At 37.4% G+C, this 16,609-nt stretch overlaps 1 protein-coding gene across 3 annotated transcripts in view; it reads left to right on the top strand.

Moving 5' to 3' along the window:
- TMCC1 (transmembrane and coiled-coil domain family 1) overlaps positions 1–16,609 on the top strand; it is a 187,294-nt gene that overhangs the window by 135,427 nt on the left and 35,258 nt on the right. The window contains exon 1 of one of the 3 annotated variants that reach the window (XM_059390383.1): positions 11,678–11,765. The exons of the other annotated variants lie outside the window; for them this stretch is intronic. Coding sequence (XP_059246366.1) covers positions 11,703–11,765 — 63 coding nt within the window. The 5' untranslated portion in view covers positions 11,678–11,702. Of the gene's footprint in view, positions 1–11,677; positions 11,766–16,609 lie in introns of those variants that run through there. 3 annotated transcript variants of the gene reach the window in all.

Below are 16,609 nucleotides of genomic sequence, written 5' to 3'. Positions count from 1 at the left end.
AAAGCAAACAGGAACTAAATTAAATGCTATGACTAGGTAGGTACTCTAGCAAATCTCTTAACACTTAACAAAGTGATTTAGGTACTGCACCAAAAAGAGGCTGCGTAGTGGGATCTTAATTAACCTAAATCAGACACAGCTCCTGTTACATTGCAATACGTTTAGAATTAGGAGGTCTTAGTCATTCTTGGAAATTAAAGTTCTAGAAAGGAAGTATTATTAATATTACCTTAGTACCTTACCTTAGAATATTGTATCAGAAACATTGTTGTTAATATAATTAAAACATGAAACAGTCTGAGAGCAGAGTTCCTAGTAGTTGAGAAGAATAAATGAAATGTCTAACAATATCCCCATCTCAATTTTGTTTACAAAGAGACACTAAAAAAACATTGTTATCCATCGATCATGGACGAATTTGTCTGACTAAAGTTTTCCACTTAAGGTTAAAACAAGCACTGGGCTATTAGGAATTGTATTTAGGACTTTTCCTTTCTAACTCCCTAGATTACAGTCTGCAAATTCTGTAATACCTTAAAAAAGCCTTAGCAGTTTCCTCAGTGTTAACTTCAGGTGTTTTACAAACTTATTTTTATCAAATCATAAGGAAATAAAAGTTATTTTTTCAAAAAGCATCATGTAAAGATAGAAGATGTTTATTTCCTGAGTGGCTGCTCTAGTCAGGAACAAACTAGAAACAATTCCATACTGATTTTCTAAATAATGGCTTAAAAACAGAGGTCTTCCATATTTATTGCTTCTTAGCCTTATATGAGAAATTTGTCCCGCAGACATTTCTAATAAATTCACTCAGTCATGGGGTAGACTGTTTTAAGGTTTTCTACAACTCTAATTTAGAATTCTGTGAATTTTTTTTTTCTTTTTGGTAATTATCTTTACATGATTATAGAAGCTCAGAAATTAACTCAATCTTTAGAGAATTAAAATTAATTTGTAAACAAATATTGCCTAGTAATCAAAAGTGGTTCTGTAAAACATTGAATACAAAAAATGGAAGATTCCAATTCAGGTATCAGCCACAACCAGCTATACTTAAATAATATAAGCATGTATTTGAGGGGATAAGATACATGGTTTTATTTTTTACTGATACAGCTACACTGTCTGCCTTGCTCTGGAGAACCAGAAGTAAATATTTGCTGAGCCTTCCACATGCAGTCACCCCTTATTTTCATAAAATAATCATAAATGAATTGGCCTTATATAATTTTTAGTTAGCCTTATTTTATCAGTAGCTTGACTAGGACCACAGATTGTTGACCTGTGTCCATAGGTCCTTATTTTACTGTTGAGAGTTTAGTGGTCTGCTATGTTAATTTACCCATTCGAACACTTTACAAGTTGTGTTCTGCAATGGAATACAAAAACCTCAGAATAGGGTCTCCTCTCTCTTCTTTGGAACAAGTAATTTTATTGTTATATTAGTGCTTTGGTGTTTTTTGTTATTATTGTTGTTGTTTTGAGAGAGAGAGAACAAGAGTGAGAGGGTACACAGAGGGAGAGGAGGAGAGAGAATTTTCAGCAGGCTCCGTGCGTAGCATGGAGCCTGATGTAGGTCTTGATCTCACAACCCTGAGACCATGACTTGAGCTGAAATCAAGAGTTGGACCCTTAACTAAGCCATCCAGACACCCTTATATTAGTTTTTTGTTTTGTTTTGTTTTTAAGTATTTCAAATAGGTTGAGTCTAAGGAAATCAGGCTGGTGAACATGAAGGCATCTTTGTTGGATTCAGACAAGTAAAATCAAGATTGAAGTCTTGCAGATATTTAAAGAATGAATTATCTTTTGTGAAAATTCTTGAATTGTAAAATTCTCTCAGATCTAGGATGTCCAGGAACCTATCCCCTTTTCTCCCAACCATCCTTCCCAGCTTTTGGAAATGTGAGAGAGTATTTTGCTTGTCACAAAGACTTGGGGAGGGGAGTGATGCTGGCATTTAGTTCATAGAGCCCATGAAGGCCTTAATGGCCAAAATGTCAAGAGTAACCTTGGCTGGGAGCACAGTCTGCAGGCATATTTTCTTCTATTCTTCCTTCTTCTCCTTTTCCTTCCTCATTAGAAAGTGAGAACCCCAAACTGTACAGACATCTGGGATGTAATGTGCCTTTAGTACACTTGGGCCCTTCAGCACAGCACTCATTTGGTGCCATTTCCTCTTATAGCTAGGAATTTCCTTTGAAGAAACATTGGTATGTAAATTAGAATCCAAAGGGACATTAATTCTTTATACTTTCTATATTAGAACATATTTATTGACCCCAGAAGAAGGTATCATGTTATCTTCCTTATCTTCTTTTCTCTTTTATGGCTAGAGTCACTACTACTATATATCTATTGTGTATGCACTGATCTAGTTTAGGGGTGAGTTGTTTCCTAACTTCAGCTTTGACAGTGAACCTGTGCTTGTGCTGTTTTTCAGGAACTGTGCAGATTCTCATTCAGCCATTTTGATTACTCTAAGCCTGATAGGAATTTGGAATTCAGAAAATTTAGTTGCTTTGACTTGTTCACTTATATGCGCTATTTATATTTAGTGTAAATACATTTGAACTGAAGAGCATGTGAATATTTGATTTCATGTTTGGTATCTATTAAATATTGACACTAGTTACAGAAATATATCTTGGAGATACAATTTTTTTGGATCAGAATTTCAGCTCTACTTTCCTTCCAACTATTTCTGATTTTTTTTTCCTTATTATGATTCAGAATATCTGAATTTGATTCATAATTTTCTTTCCCCAGAACTGTTCTTTTAATCTTCCCTGTTGGAAGTGCATCATCATTCTCTTAGGCTAGAAACTTGGGCCTCATCTTTGATTCTTTCTTCTCTTTAATTTCCAGTGTATAGTCAGCAGATCCTATTGGTTCCTTCTTCAGAAGAATCACTAGGCCTTTTCTTTTGCATTTCCTCTGCCACCACTTTACTCCAGTCTTTACCATGCTTCAGTGTCTTACCTCTGGCCTCTCACCTTTTTCAAGCTTGTGACCACTCAGCTTAAAACTACTGAAACTGAAAACAATCCTTTAAAACATAATATCTCAGGAAGAAATGGAAGGCAAATGGACATTAACCCCGAAATCATCTAATCTACAACAGAGAGAAATTTTTCTGTCTTCTGTCCTAAATTTCAGTTTTTATCAAGTATATGCTCTGTTCTGGTGTTAATAGCTAAATATTATACTTACTGTCTTTTCATTCCCCTTTGACAGTTCATCTCTTTTCTCAACTATCCTATTTATGCTTTCTCTGTTTTTTCATCTCTAACTCTTAACCCTGCAAGTGCCAGTCCTGTTTCATAGGTACTAAGCCTTGATTTGTTTTAAGCTCCATAAATCACACAAGTCCACAACCGATGGATGCCAATGCAAAGATTTAGTTCCATCTCCTCTGCAGACTAGCAACCTTCCAACCTCAACTTAGGGATATAATAAGGTCTGTTGTCTAAGCTTAATGGTGTTAATGATAGCATACTATAATGGTTTCTATAATGTAGAAATATAACATAATGGTTTCTTAAGAGAAAGGGTAAAGGAATGAGAAATTGACCATTTGTCTGGTTTTTAATAACAAACTTTAAGAAGTTTGGGAAGAGTTATGTTTTCATAAGTAGTCAATACCTGTAGTATCATGTCTTCATCTAGCTTCTTGCTATTTCTTGGTTATATCTCTTTTTTAGAGTCATTTGGCTATTCTTAAAGAGTATTTGGAACCACTAGGACTCTGTGCAGTTTAGTGGAAAATTAAATAGCAAAGAATAATGAACAGGTTACTTTAAAAAGTAATAGCTTCATATGTACCTCCCACCTACTCCTGCAGCCCACCCCCTCTACCCCACCATCTGTGGCTAGTAATATTTTGCAAAAAATAATTTGAGATAAATTACTGTTTTCCTTACCTGTACCAATGGCCCACTGAATGCCATTTTTCTTCATTTTTAGCAGTTTTCATATTTTTTGAGAATGTGAACAGTATGCTTATGTTTCATTCCTTAGAACTTCAGTATGGTCTGTTGTTCACCTGGGATTTGGAAAGTATAAAATAGATCAAGTAAGGATTTTCAAGAGATGGCTTATGTAGCTCTGACATTCATGAAGTATAGCAAGAGAACTCTTCACTGTGGTGAAAAGCATTTTCTAAAACAATACAACATTATCTATATATTGCCTCCAGGTGGTAGTTTTCCAGACAAAAAATATGCTTGAGCAAATTCTAATGATTTACTTTATATTTTCTAATTTCTGAGTTTTTTGTTTTGTTTCTTTGTTTTGTTTTGGTTTTCAGGTTTTTTTAACATTGAAGGAACTAAAATCAACTTGGTCCCACCGAAGACTATATATTTTTTCCTCATGAGTCTGCTATTTTGGAAATATTTGTTTACAAACACCATATGTTATTTTCCTTTCAAAAAAAGAAAAGTAATCAAGGGCTAAGAGCCAGTCATTTATTTATTTATTTATTTATTTCTCTCTTTTTTCCAGTCATCGTTTCTGAATGATACAAGAATAGGCATTACCTGGAGTAGTCATAATCCCAGACAAAATTAAATATTTCTCATTTTAATCTGCCTATACAACTTTATTATGGGTGACTGTACACTTTCCATTGGGCCTTTAGAAGTCCTAAAAACAACTTGACCCTTTTGTGGACTTCAGGTTGGAGACCACTATTCTATACTATGTCTCATGACATAAAAAATATTATTTTATTATACCATTTTATTTTATGAAATAAATTTTTGTATGATTTGCGTTGGTTGCTTTATAGGCAATACTTGTGGGTTACATGGCTCTTCCTTGAGTAAGGGGATTATCTTCCTATCGGGGGTTTATGATGCTTTGCAATTATGAAACAACTCCCCACAGCGCCTTTGAGCCCCTCAGCTGGTAGATGACATGGTAGTACATGATTCCTTTGAGATAGGCAGAGCCTATATGAGCAACCTTCTCTGCTTATTGTACTTTTTAAGTTAAGTGTCTCAGGTAACTAGACAGGTAATTTAGTTAGTTTCTAAAGAAGGTCAGTGCTTAAATTCTTCCTTCCTGAAACCTCATGATTCTGATATTGGCTTTGACATTAAACAAAAGCCTCTCTTGCTTTCCTTTCTGAACTAATTCATTCTAAGCAGTAAAAGAAAGTACTTTAAAGTTCATATGACCGTACTAATCTCAAGAGATTTTAAACTTCTTACCAGTTCCTTGCTTTGTCATTTGTTGCTCCTCCAGCCACTGGCTGGATATGGGGGGTTGCTTTTATACAAGGAGAGCCGCTGGAGTTAAAGAAAACCTACCTCTTACTGAATCCCACTGGGAGGTTAATGCTAGCCGAACTAGTGGCTTGGTGGAAGAAGGCAGAAGAGACATTAAGAAATGCACAGCCAGCTGATGTGACACATTTTAACTTCACAGTCTTTTTTTTTTTTTTTTTTAAGATTTTATTTATTTGACAGAGAGCACAAATGGGGAGTGGGAGAGGGAGAAGCAGTCTTCCTACTCAACAGCAGGGAGCTGAACACAGGGCTGGATCCCAGGGTCCTGGGATCACTACCTGAGCCGAAGGCAGATGTCCAACTAACTGAGCCACCCAGGTGCCCCTTAACTTCACAGTCTTGCTTGCAAATCTTTTCTTTGCCATCTGTGACGAGAGATAATTGATTTATTAGATTTATCTTTCTTCTTCTTTGACTCAACTTTTTCCATCTCTTGCCACTTTGGGAAAAACTTAACCAGTCATTAGGCATCCACATCAAGGTCAGTCTAGGAACAGAACAAAGTTCGTGGTCTTTGGACATTATACCCCAGTAGATCCTTCAAGAATAAAATATAGTGAAGTGTAAAAGCGAAGGAGAACATTAAGCATTTTATCCAAAAAATAAAGTGGTGTATTCATAAGTTCTGACAGCTAAGATAGGCTTTAATAATATAGGAAAGCCTCTGGAATTAGCCTTTGGGGGGGGTTGGTGGTTTTGTTTATTTGTTTTTTATTTTGTTTTTAAGATTTTATTTATTTATTTGACAGACAGAGTTTACAGGTAGGCAGAGAGGCAGGCAGAGAGAGAGGAGGAATCAGGCCCCCTGCCGAGCAGAGAGCCTGATGGGGCCCGATCCCAGGATCCTGGGATCATGACTTGAGCCAAAGGCAGAGGCTTAACCCACTGAGCCACCTAGGCGCCCCTAGCCTTTGTTTTTATAAAGAACATTTTTTGTCTGGGATTTGCGTATAAATAATTGCAGGGGAAGGAGAAGTGCAGGCCATGAGTTAATAATTGAAGTTGGGTGAAGAGTATACAAGATTCATTTTCCTCACTTTTATATATGTTTATGTTGCACATTAAAGAGGTTTGAAATTTTCAGCACACCCCCCAGTACTCAGCAGTGTTGAACACAATAAAAATTCTTAGATTTGTATTATTGGGGGAAAAATATTTTCTTGTCTATAAATTCTGAATTTAGCACATTATTTTTTTTAATCTGTTAATGTCCAAATTATATTGTATTTATTCAACAGTATGAAAATTTATTGCATTAATTGCATTCTAATGAAACATATTTGATTTTATTTCTGTTCAAGGACACATTCAAGCAAACTTTAATTAGTATTGAGAAGTCTGAAAAATAATGAAAAAATAGTATTAAACAGTTTCTCCGTATACAGTATGCCTGATACATCTCTGAATAGTATTTTAGTTAAGGAGCCTATTTTCTTAATCTGGGTCCTAACGTAACTTTGCTGCTGCTAAAATGCTGACTTAATCCTCAGTCTCTTCTATATTGTCTAGTTGGGCGCCTGGGTGGCTCAGTGGGTTAAGCCGCTGCCTTCGGCTCAGGTCATGATTTCAAGATCCTGGGATCGAGTCCCGTATCAGGCTCTCCGCTCAGCAGGGAGCCTGCTTCCCTCTCTCTCTCTCTCTCTCTGCCTGTCTCTCTGCCTACTGTGATCTCGCTCTGTCAAATAAATAAATAAAATTTTTAATAAAAAAAAATAAAATGTCTATGTCAATTGACATGCTATGATTTTGATCTAAAGCAAAGATGGGCAAATTTTTATTGTAAAGGGCTGTATAATAAATATTTCAGGATTTGAGGGCCACATTTGCTCTGTTAAATGTTTTTTATTCTTTACAGCTCTTTAAAAATGTAAAAATAGTTCTTAGCTCTTTTGTAAGAGCCTTATAAAAATAGGCAGAAGGCTGTAACTTGTTAATTCCAGCTGTACAATTGCTTTTTAATTAGATGCTTTGAGAAATAAAAGGTAAGGATCCAAATGTTAAAGGTTGTTTTTAAAGGTAAAATTATGACTCCCATACCAAATGAATACATGCACAAAGATTTTTTTAACTCACTAATTAACCAATTATTAGGAACTGGTAGCGTGTTAAAATTGGTCCAAATGAGAACTGGACTTAAGGAAATCAGGAAATTTATATTCCCTACAAGACAGAATTCATTTGCATTGCATCACCAACACCATCCATAGATAATTTCCATTTCTACAGAGTTGCAGAGTAACCTAGCCAAAGTCAAAGTTGAAGACTTTTTTGCAGTCCCATAATCCCAAAGGATCCGGTAGATAATAGTGGACATTCCCTTGAAAGGACACTTGAAATTTTTATCATTTTAGTCTTTCACAGCTTTTGCTGACAGTTTCTTGTCTCTCTTGTGATTGATCATAAATAATTTTCAAAGACTATATTTGACCATAAAATGGTCTCATTACTTTTGACGTATTTACGTAGGTACAATAAGAATGCTCAAATCATACAGACATCATTGAGTTTTCTTTGCAAATCCAGAGCTGTTAGTTTTGAGCTACAAAATTGTGTATAGAAGTTTTCAAAAAGAATCTTAGCTTGGACTTTTGAACACCTTTTTCATTTACTATCCCAAGCTTAGGCAACCATGCCCAAGAAACTCTCTCACTAAATTTCACCTGCTTTACTGATAAATTGAGGTTAGTTAATACCAAATATCCCAGCATTTGCTCTAAGGCTTGCAGTGTGGAAGTAAGTGACCTTGCTCAGCATCTGTAAGTCAGGGGACCCTGTAACCAAGTATCAGGTCAGTTTTCTTAGGGGGGATTTTTTGGAAGCATTGTGCCATATATGAAGTTGACTGTTGTTCTTTAATGTGGTTTTTCATGTCTGACTAAATGAAAATCAGTCTCAGATATAACATTACAGGTACATATGGTTACAAAACCCAATTATAGCCTGATAAAAAGAAGATGGGAGTGTTACCAAGCCTATGCAAAATAACTGTATTGCCATAAAAATTTAAGGAAAACTCAGTACATTCCTGAATGCTGAGGATCAATGAAAATTAGATACCACTTAATATTTTATTTCAGATCATAAAAACAGAATCTACTAAAATGTGTCTTGGAAATAGTTTAAGGAAAAAGGGAAAGGACTTCCTCATATAGCCACAAAAAATAGAACATAAAGGTAACATCAACTATATTCTGCACAAATAACTACAATAAAAAATTTCCCTTTGTCATTTCATTCAGATGGAACTTGGGTCAGCAATCTGTTTCCGTGCAACATCTGCTTCTGGACTAAAAAGCATCCTAGACATCCTGACGCAGTGTAGGGGTATAGTCTTAAAGTCGTCTTAAATGATAACCAGCTTAGAAGCATGTTCCTAAGAGTCTTGTTCTTTGTTGTTTGTTTGTTTTTAAGATACTACCTTTTTTTTTTTTTTAAGATTTTATTTATTTATTTGACAGAGACACAGTGAGAGAGGGAGCACAAGCAGGGCGGAGAAGCAAAGGGAGAAGCACATTTCTTGCTGAGCAGGGAATCTGATGCAGAGAACTCAATCCCAGAACCTGGGGCCAAACGAAGGCAGGTGCTTAAGGACTGAGCCACCCGGGCGCCTAGTATAAAAGTTATTCTAAAAGTTTTTATTTTTTTGGATTTTGGATCCACTTTTGGGAAAGAGAAATCAAAAGAGTCAGCAAAGGAGATTTGAATCTTTGATTAAGACAGGATCATGGTGAGAAATGGTACTTGGTTATTTGGCCAAAATGGCAATAAAACATTATAATAAATGTTAAAGGGATAAAATTGTAAATAATATTAGCTCTTTCATCAATAAAGAACTTTTTTTTCTTTTCAGGTTGGTTTGTTTTGTTTTTTATTCATTAAGGATATAATAAATCAAACATAAAGCCAGAATGTTACTCTGCTATGAAGTAAAATTACACAAAAGATAAAAAATAATCTTCATGTTGTAAGATGAAGGCACTAATCTGTAAGTCAAGGAAGTAAGCTCATCAAAACTGATCACATTTGCCAAAATCTGAACATATTCATGGCTTCTTTTCAGATGGCAGTAATATAAACCAAGGGAAATCAAATTCACTTTCTAAGATTTGTCCTTTTTTGAAATTTTGGAACAGACTGCCACTTCAATTTGGGACAAAAATGTTCTTTTTCTTTGAAAACAAAAGGACTAGTATTTCTCTATCACTATCGCTCCTACTATAGTTCTAGCCACCTATATCAATTATAACTTGCATTTCAGGGAGAAAACTGGATGGAGGGAATGAATAATAACTATCTGGCAAACATAAGCATGTGAGGGAGCACCTCAGTGGCTTAGTTGGTTGAACACCCGACTTTTATTTTCAGCCCAGGTCATGATCTGAGTGTTGTGGGATTGAGCCCTGCACTGAGTGAGCTCCATGGTAATGACCGTTGTAACTCTTGATTTCGGCTCAGGTCATGTCAGGGTCATGGGATTGAGCCCAGTGTTGAGCTCTGTCCTCAGTGTGGAGTCTGCTTGTCCCTCTCCCTCTGCCTCTTACCTCACAACCCCACACATGCACGTGCTCTCTTTCTCACTCACTCAAATAAATATAAAATCTTTAAAAAAGAAAAATCCCAGTGGTAGGAAATGAGAATAGAAGAGCTTTACGTCGGGTTGCCTGGATGGCTCAGTCATTAGGCATCTGCCTTTGGCTCAGGTCATGATTCCAAGGTCCTGGGATCGAGCCCCACATTGGGCTCCCTGCTCAGTGGAGAGCCGGCTTCTTCCTCTTCCTCTGCTGCTCCCCCTGCATATGCTCAGTCTCTCTCTCTGTCAAATAAATGAATAAAATCTTAAAAAATAAAAGAACCTTATGTTAGTGTTTGGTTTGGTTTTCTCTAAGTGGTGAGATTACAAATAATTTTTGCTTTCTTTTATGCCCACTGGTGTTTTCAAAATTTTCTAAAATAACCATGATTGTCATGAAAGGAGATGTATTAAAAATGGTAATAAAGAGAGTTAAGCAAACATTCACTGGTGTTGACGCTAGGGCTTGTTTTTTCTGTTGTTTTTGTAGAAACAAATACTCTGTTGAAACCTTGCAACTTAATTTTTAAGCAAAGACAAAATTTGTGTTAGTCATTAAATTCTTTATTAATTTGTTCTGGAGAGTCAAGGCCAGAATTCTGTGTCTCTAGAGATAGAAGAGGAATTTCTGGAGCTATGGTTTCAACTGAGAATTTTCTTCAAATTCATTTAAGGTGGTTCAGATTTCATTCAGAGGGCTTCATCTGATTTAAATGAAGGAAGTTATGTGAAGCTGGTGAATGCTGATGGAAAGACCTTCTTTGACCTGTGCTGGGCTGAGCTTCCAACTCCATACTTAAGTAGAAGTACAGAATTATCACAGCTTTAGGCACTGACCTTTATCAAATTGTCTTCTTATCCGATCCCTTTCTGGGTATTAACCTCCGAGAAATGTTTCTACATATTATACATTGCACGTGCTACACTATATTTTATATCCCTGAAGTTCTTTCTGTGCACATTCCACAGAACTGCTTTTACAAATGAAATAATAAAACTCAGATTTGATAGTTTGTCTAAATCCCAAAGTGACTTTTTCAGTGCAGCAACAGTCTCTTTAAGATGTTCAGTTCTTTCATACAGTATCATGGGTATTCAGTAAATAGTATATGATGCGGGAGCTGAGCCTGGGCTTAACTTTGTGGTGTTTCAATCTATTGTGTAGACTTCAAACAATTCCAGTACTTTTCCTTCAGAAGTGTTTTTCCCCTTCATCCATAGTGAATAAGACTTTAGCATCTCATGCTCAGTTTTTTCTTGCTCAGTTTTCATTTAAATTATTTTGTGAATCTTAAATAAAAAATAAGAGAAGATATATTAGGAAAGCATAGAAATTGTTTCAGCAGTCTTTGAATCCTTTATCCAAACATGGGTGGATTGTTTTTTCTTTGTATTTATTGAAGCAGGCTACCTAAACACTTTTTTAGAATGTTTTTAAACTTCTTTAAGCTATTTGTAAATCTTATCTGGTTTTAAACTAAAGATGTGAATGGTGAATTCATGCCCTGTAGCTTTAAATTCAACCAGTTTGATGCTTTTGTTTTTTATAAAAGATGCTCACAGCTCCAGAAGAGAGGCAGATACTGTCTGTGATCTCCATTCTCAGAGTAAAACTATTCATTTGCATTAGCAGCTCTAGCAAACCACACACACACACACACACACACACACACACACACACACACACACGATGCTTGTTTGGCAGAAGCTTTCTGTTTATTCAGCACAGAGTCCTCCCAGGCTCCCAGATGTAGAAAGCTTTAAGAGTTGATGGACGAGACAGAACCGGAACTGTACATAGTCTGAGGTGGGCACTGCGGAGGATTGGCTATGCGGGGATGTTGATGTGGTGCGGCTGTACCTGCCTGTTCTGTGAAAGGCACTTCTCTGAGGCTGTGAAGGTGAGAAGCCCAGGGAATCCACTAGAAGCTTTATTTCAGCTCGCTCTTTGGTAGGGGAATGCATTCCCAGTGGTAGCTGTCCTCATTTACAGCGTTATTCTCGGAAACCAAGTATGTGCAGCCGTGACAGACTATGCCACAGCTCCTCTGCAGTTTGGAAGCTGGGACAAATGGAAAGAGCACATAGTCAAGAGAGGTTGTGATTTGTTTTCACTGTCCAAGCTTGGTCTGGCAGTACACAATGAAGGATGAGCTTTGTGGCAAGCAAAATCAGCAGACTGCCTGACAGGGGGTTTTGGTAAGATAAATGTATTGCTTGTGTTTGGGGGGCAGGGGGTGGGGAGGGATTCTTGGATTTTTTCTAACTATTATTTGTACTTTTCTTTATCAGCTACATAGAATTGCCTCTTAGCAATAACAAAAACATTTTGCAGAATGCTGTTTGAGGGAGAGGGATGACCCAAGGAGCCAAAAAGGAAAACATTATTTTTGATCATTCAGTTGTGACCTTCAGAGATAATCATCAAGTTTTCTCAGATGTCCATGAATAGGCAGAAACCAGGAATTTCCAGAGCAAAGAATGCTGACTAACAGATATCCTTTCTTTTCTTTGAACAGTTACAGTTCCCCCCACCCACCCACCCACCGCCCTGCTTTTTCCCCTAGCTTTCCCTATGGCCTAATGGTGGAAAAGAGAAAAGCTCCCTGCTTTGAGTTGTTGCCACTGGAACAGTAATAGGCTGAGAACATAAGTATGGAGGTGGAGGAAGGCAAAATGAAGAGTCTGCTATTTTCATAGCTGTGCGTTGGTGGGTGTTTGTCTTGGGTTCATTATCGTTGCTGTTCAATATCAAGTGGTTGTTAGTGCTGTATCTCTTTGCCTGTACTGTGATTTAATCCCTTTATGTTCTATTTTGTATGTTTTTCTTTGCCAGACCCAATTCTGTCATTATGAAAAGTTTTTCTGTTTCCATTAATACATACTAGCCTTTATTAGAGAAAAGATAGTTGTAGAAAGTAACCCTGAAATATTTATGGGCCACAAGAAAATAAGGACATTTTTCTCTTTAAAATGAAGGTTTTCATCAGATTTGGGGGTCTTGATTTTGGAATCTATAACAAGCATTTTATGACAAGTTAAAGAAATGGGTTGCATTAGATCTGTGAAATCCTACAGGAATCACTTTGCTCTAATCTACTTTAAGTTAGATCTGTATCTTGGCTTTTTCCAAGCCTGAAGGTTTACTTTTCCTCACCCTATCTTATGCAAGTATTGCTGGAAGATATGTTGATTGTTTTTATAGTCTAACCTGAGATCTTGTTCTTGGACCCCTCTTTAAACCAGTAGAGAGAGCCAGCTGCTTAGAGTGGGCACAGAAGAGACCCATTGACATCTGACTTTTTGCTGACTCATTGGTTATATAAGCCTTGTAAATACAGTTATCCATATACTCTATTAGGGGCAGGTGGGCCCCTTCCTGTTTACTTATCTTTTCTTATCTTAGCATCCTTCTCCTTCCTTTAAGCCTTTTTGGTAACATAGTCTCAATTATTTACCAAGTGAATTCTAAGATGTGAATGGACAAATCTTTTTTCTTTTTTGGAATTGCTTTAATTCTGTATTTTCATCTGGATTTTGATGAAATGCCAAATTCTGTATTCTCTTGGCACATAAAACTCACAGTAATAATGCCTTTCCTCATTTATAGCCTGGTTAAAGTAACTTCCTTTTCTATCTTGAGACCTCAATTCAAATCCTTGTTCAGGAATTCTTCTGACTTCCCAGTCTGAGTAGGTTTCCCCTCCTTATTCCTTTTCTCACATCACTCTGTTTTCTTTTTTCCTTTGTAGAGTATTTCTCTCAATTTACATTTTTAATTACTGGTTCATCCATCTCTCCTTTTCTCCACTCAACCATTAAGCCTCATGAATGCTAAGACACCGTGTTTTGTTCATCAGTATATACCAAACACCTAGCAAAGTGTCTGGTTGAAAGTTGAAGAAGGGCTAAGTAGGCAGTATTACAGAGGCCCTGCTATGAGAAGAAAGGATGAGCAGCAGGGGTTGAAAAAGGCGAGTTTGACTAGAGTAGGGGAAGCATGCTGTAAGATGAATCTAGAGAAATAGATCCAGGGCCTAATCACATAGGACTGACTTGATAGACCATATTCAGGTAATTGTTCTTTATTGTAATTGTGGGAAGCTGCTAAAAGAATTTAAGCATTGAGTGGTTTAGGACTTCTTTTTTCAGAGGTGCCTGGGTAGCTCAGTCAATGAAGCATCTGCCTCTGACTCAGGTCATGTTCCCAGAGTCCTGGGATTGAGCCCACATCGGGCTCCCTGTTAGGCAGAGAGCCTACTTCTCCCTCTCCCTGCTTCTTCCCCTGCTTTTACTCTTTCTGTCAAATAAATGGATAAAATCTTTAAAAAAAAAAAAAAAAGGACTTCTTTTTACCTTTTTTTTTCTTTTTCTTTCTTTCTTTCTTTTTTTTTTTTTAAGTAAACCAGCTTTTTAAAAAATAAACTAACTATGCCCAGCATGGGACCTAAACTCACCACCTCAAGATCAAGAGTCGCATGCTCTACTGACGGAGCCAACTAGGCACCCCAGGACTTCTTTTAAAAAAAAATTCTCCAGCTTAACTGAAAGCCTGACTGAATGCAGGTAGATCAGTCAGTGTTCCAGGAGAGAGGAGACAAGAGTTTGTCCTAAGGTTGTGGCAGTAGAGATGGATGGGAGAGTATTATAATTTGATCGAAATTTGGAAAGTAAAATAGATAGGATTAGTGTTGAATAGGGGTAAAAGGCAGAAGATGTGAAGAATTATTCCTTGGCTTTGGTTTGGCTTGGTTTTGGTTTTGGCTTGTTTAGTAACCTGATGAATAGTAGTATTTTTGCTGAAATAGAGAACATTGTAAGAAAACCAGGTTTACAAGAGAATCATGGTGTTCAGGTTTTGGATATATAGATTTTGGTATTGTCAGGTAGCTTGTGGATCTTTAAGTCTAGATTCCAAAGGAGACTATTACCATTGAGAAGCTTTCAGAAATATCCTTGGAATAAAGTGCAAAACAGTGGTTTAGACCTGCTTTGGGAGCTGATCTCCCAACAGAGCCCTATATTTATAGCTTCATGAACCCTTCAATTATCTTTTTTTTTAAGATTTTATTTATTTATTTAAGAGAGAGCACACAAGCAGGGGAGTGGTAGGCAGAGAAAGAAGCAGTCTCCCCACCGAGCAGAGAGCTTGACAGGGGCCTCAATTCCAGCACCCTGGGATCATGACCTGAGCCGAAGTCAGGTGCCTAACCGACCTAGGCTCTCCTATTCAACTATCTTTAAAAAGCTAGTACATTTCCTTCTTATGGGCTTTTGTTCATACTGGGTTGTCATCCTAAAATGCCTTTCCTTACCACTTCTCTTTTTATCAAAAACTTGTTTCTTCAAGGCTCATTTCTTTTTCTTTTCTTTTTTTTTTTTTTTTTAAGATTTATTTATTTATTTATTTGACAGAGAGAGAGAGAGATCACAAGTAGGCAGAGAGGCAAGCAGAGAGAGAGGAGGAAGCAGGCTCCCTGCCACGCAGAGAGCCCAATGCAGGACTCAGTCCCAGGATCCTGAGATCATGACCTGAGCCAAAGGCAGAGGCTTAACCCACTGAGCCACCCAGGTGCCCTCATTTCTTTCTTTTTTTTTTTTTTTCTTTAACACCTCCAAGAAATCTCTGTTCCCTTTGCCGCTGCCGCCTTCTTCTTCTTCTTCTTCTCCTTCTCCTTCTTTCTTTTAGATTTTATTTATTTGACACACAGAGATCACATGTCAGCAGAGAGAGAGGGGAAAGCAGGCTCCCTGCTGAGCAGAGAGCCCCACGCGGGGCTCCATCCCAGGACCCTGGGATCATGACCTGAGCTGAAAGCAGAGGCTTTAACCCACTGAGCCACCCAGGCATACCCCCCTTTGCCGCCTTCTGAATGCGTGGCTCCTTTCTGTGTTCAGGTACTTAACCTTCATATGTACGATATCATTTACTTAATTGGACCTGTATTTCAGTCGAACATTTTCACGTCTCAAACCAACTAGATCATGTGTTTCTTGAGAGCAGAGATTCACCTTTTTTCAGTGCTTTATATAAGGAAAATAAAGGATAATTACAAAATGAATTAAATAGTAGAAACCTCAGTCTTTTGTATAGTCTGCTTCCATTTTTATACTCCTAATTTTCTCTAGGTTGTCCCTCCATTTTACCCTGCAGATACCTAGATACATCAGAGAAATGTTCTTCTTTTCATATGCAAAATCCCTGAACTAGTCATTTTCATTAGATACTTTTACTTTATTTGTAATTTATCAGAAAAGCTGAAATCTTGCTATTGCTTATTACCTGTGGAAAAAAAGTGGCCAAGACAGGAAGGACTGGCATCCTTAGAGGATGTCGGAGACACCTAAGAGATGCTACTAAGGTTATGCTGGAGAAAAGCTGTTGTGATGGAGTAAGCCCTGTGGGCATCTGAGGAAAAGCATTACGAGCAGGAGAGACACTAAGTGGAAAAGGCTTGAGGGGCGCCTGGGTGGCTCAGTGGGTTAAAGCCTCTGCCTTCAGCTCAGGTCATGATCCCAGGGTCCTGGGATCAAGCCCCGCATCAGGCTCTCTGCTCAGCAGGGAGCCTGCTTCCTCCTCTCTCTCTGCCTGCTTCTCTGTGATCTCCGTCTGTCAAATAAATAAATAAAATCTTAAAAAAAAAAAAAAAAGGCTCGAAATGGGTACGTGCCTGGTACATTCCAAGAACAGCAGGGAGACCTTTCTAGTAGGTGGCAGTGGAGTAAAGGAATGAATAGTAGGAGT

Source organism: Mustela nigripes, chromosome 2 (assembly GCF_022355385.1).
Source record: "Mustela nigripes isolate SB6536 chromosome 2, MUSNIG.SB6536, whole genome shotgun sequence".
NCBI classification, from domain to species: Eukaryota; Metazoa; Chordata; class Mammalia; order Carnivora; family Mustelidae; genus Mustela; species Mustela nigripes.
Note: the sequence above shows the minus strand (reverse complement) of the source record. Positions and strands in the feature narration are given on the sequence as shown.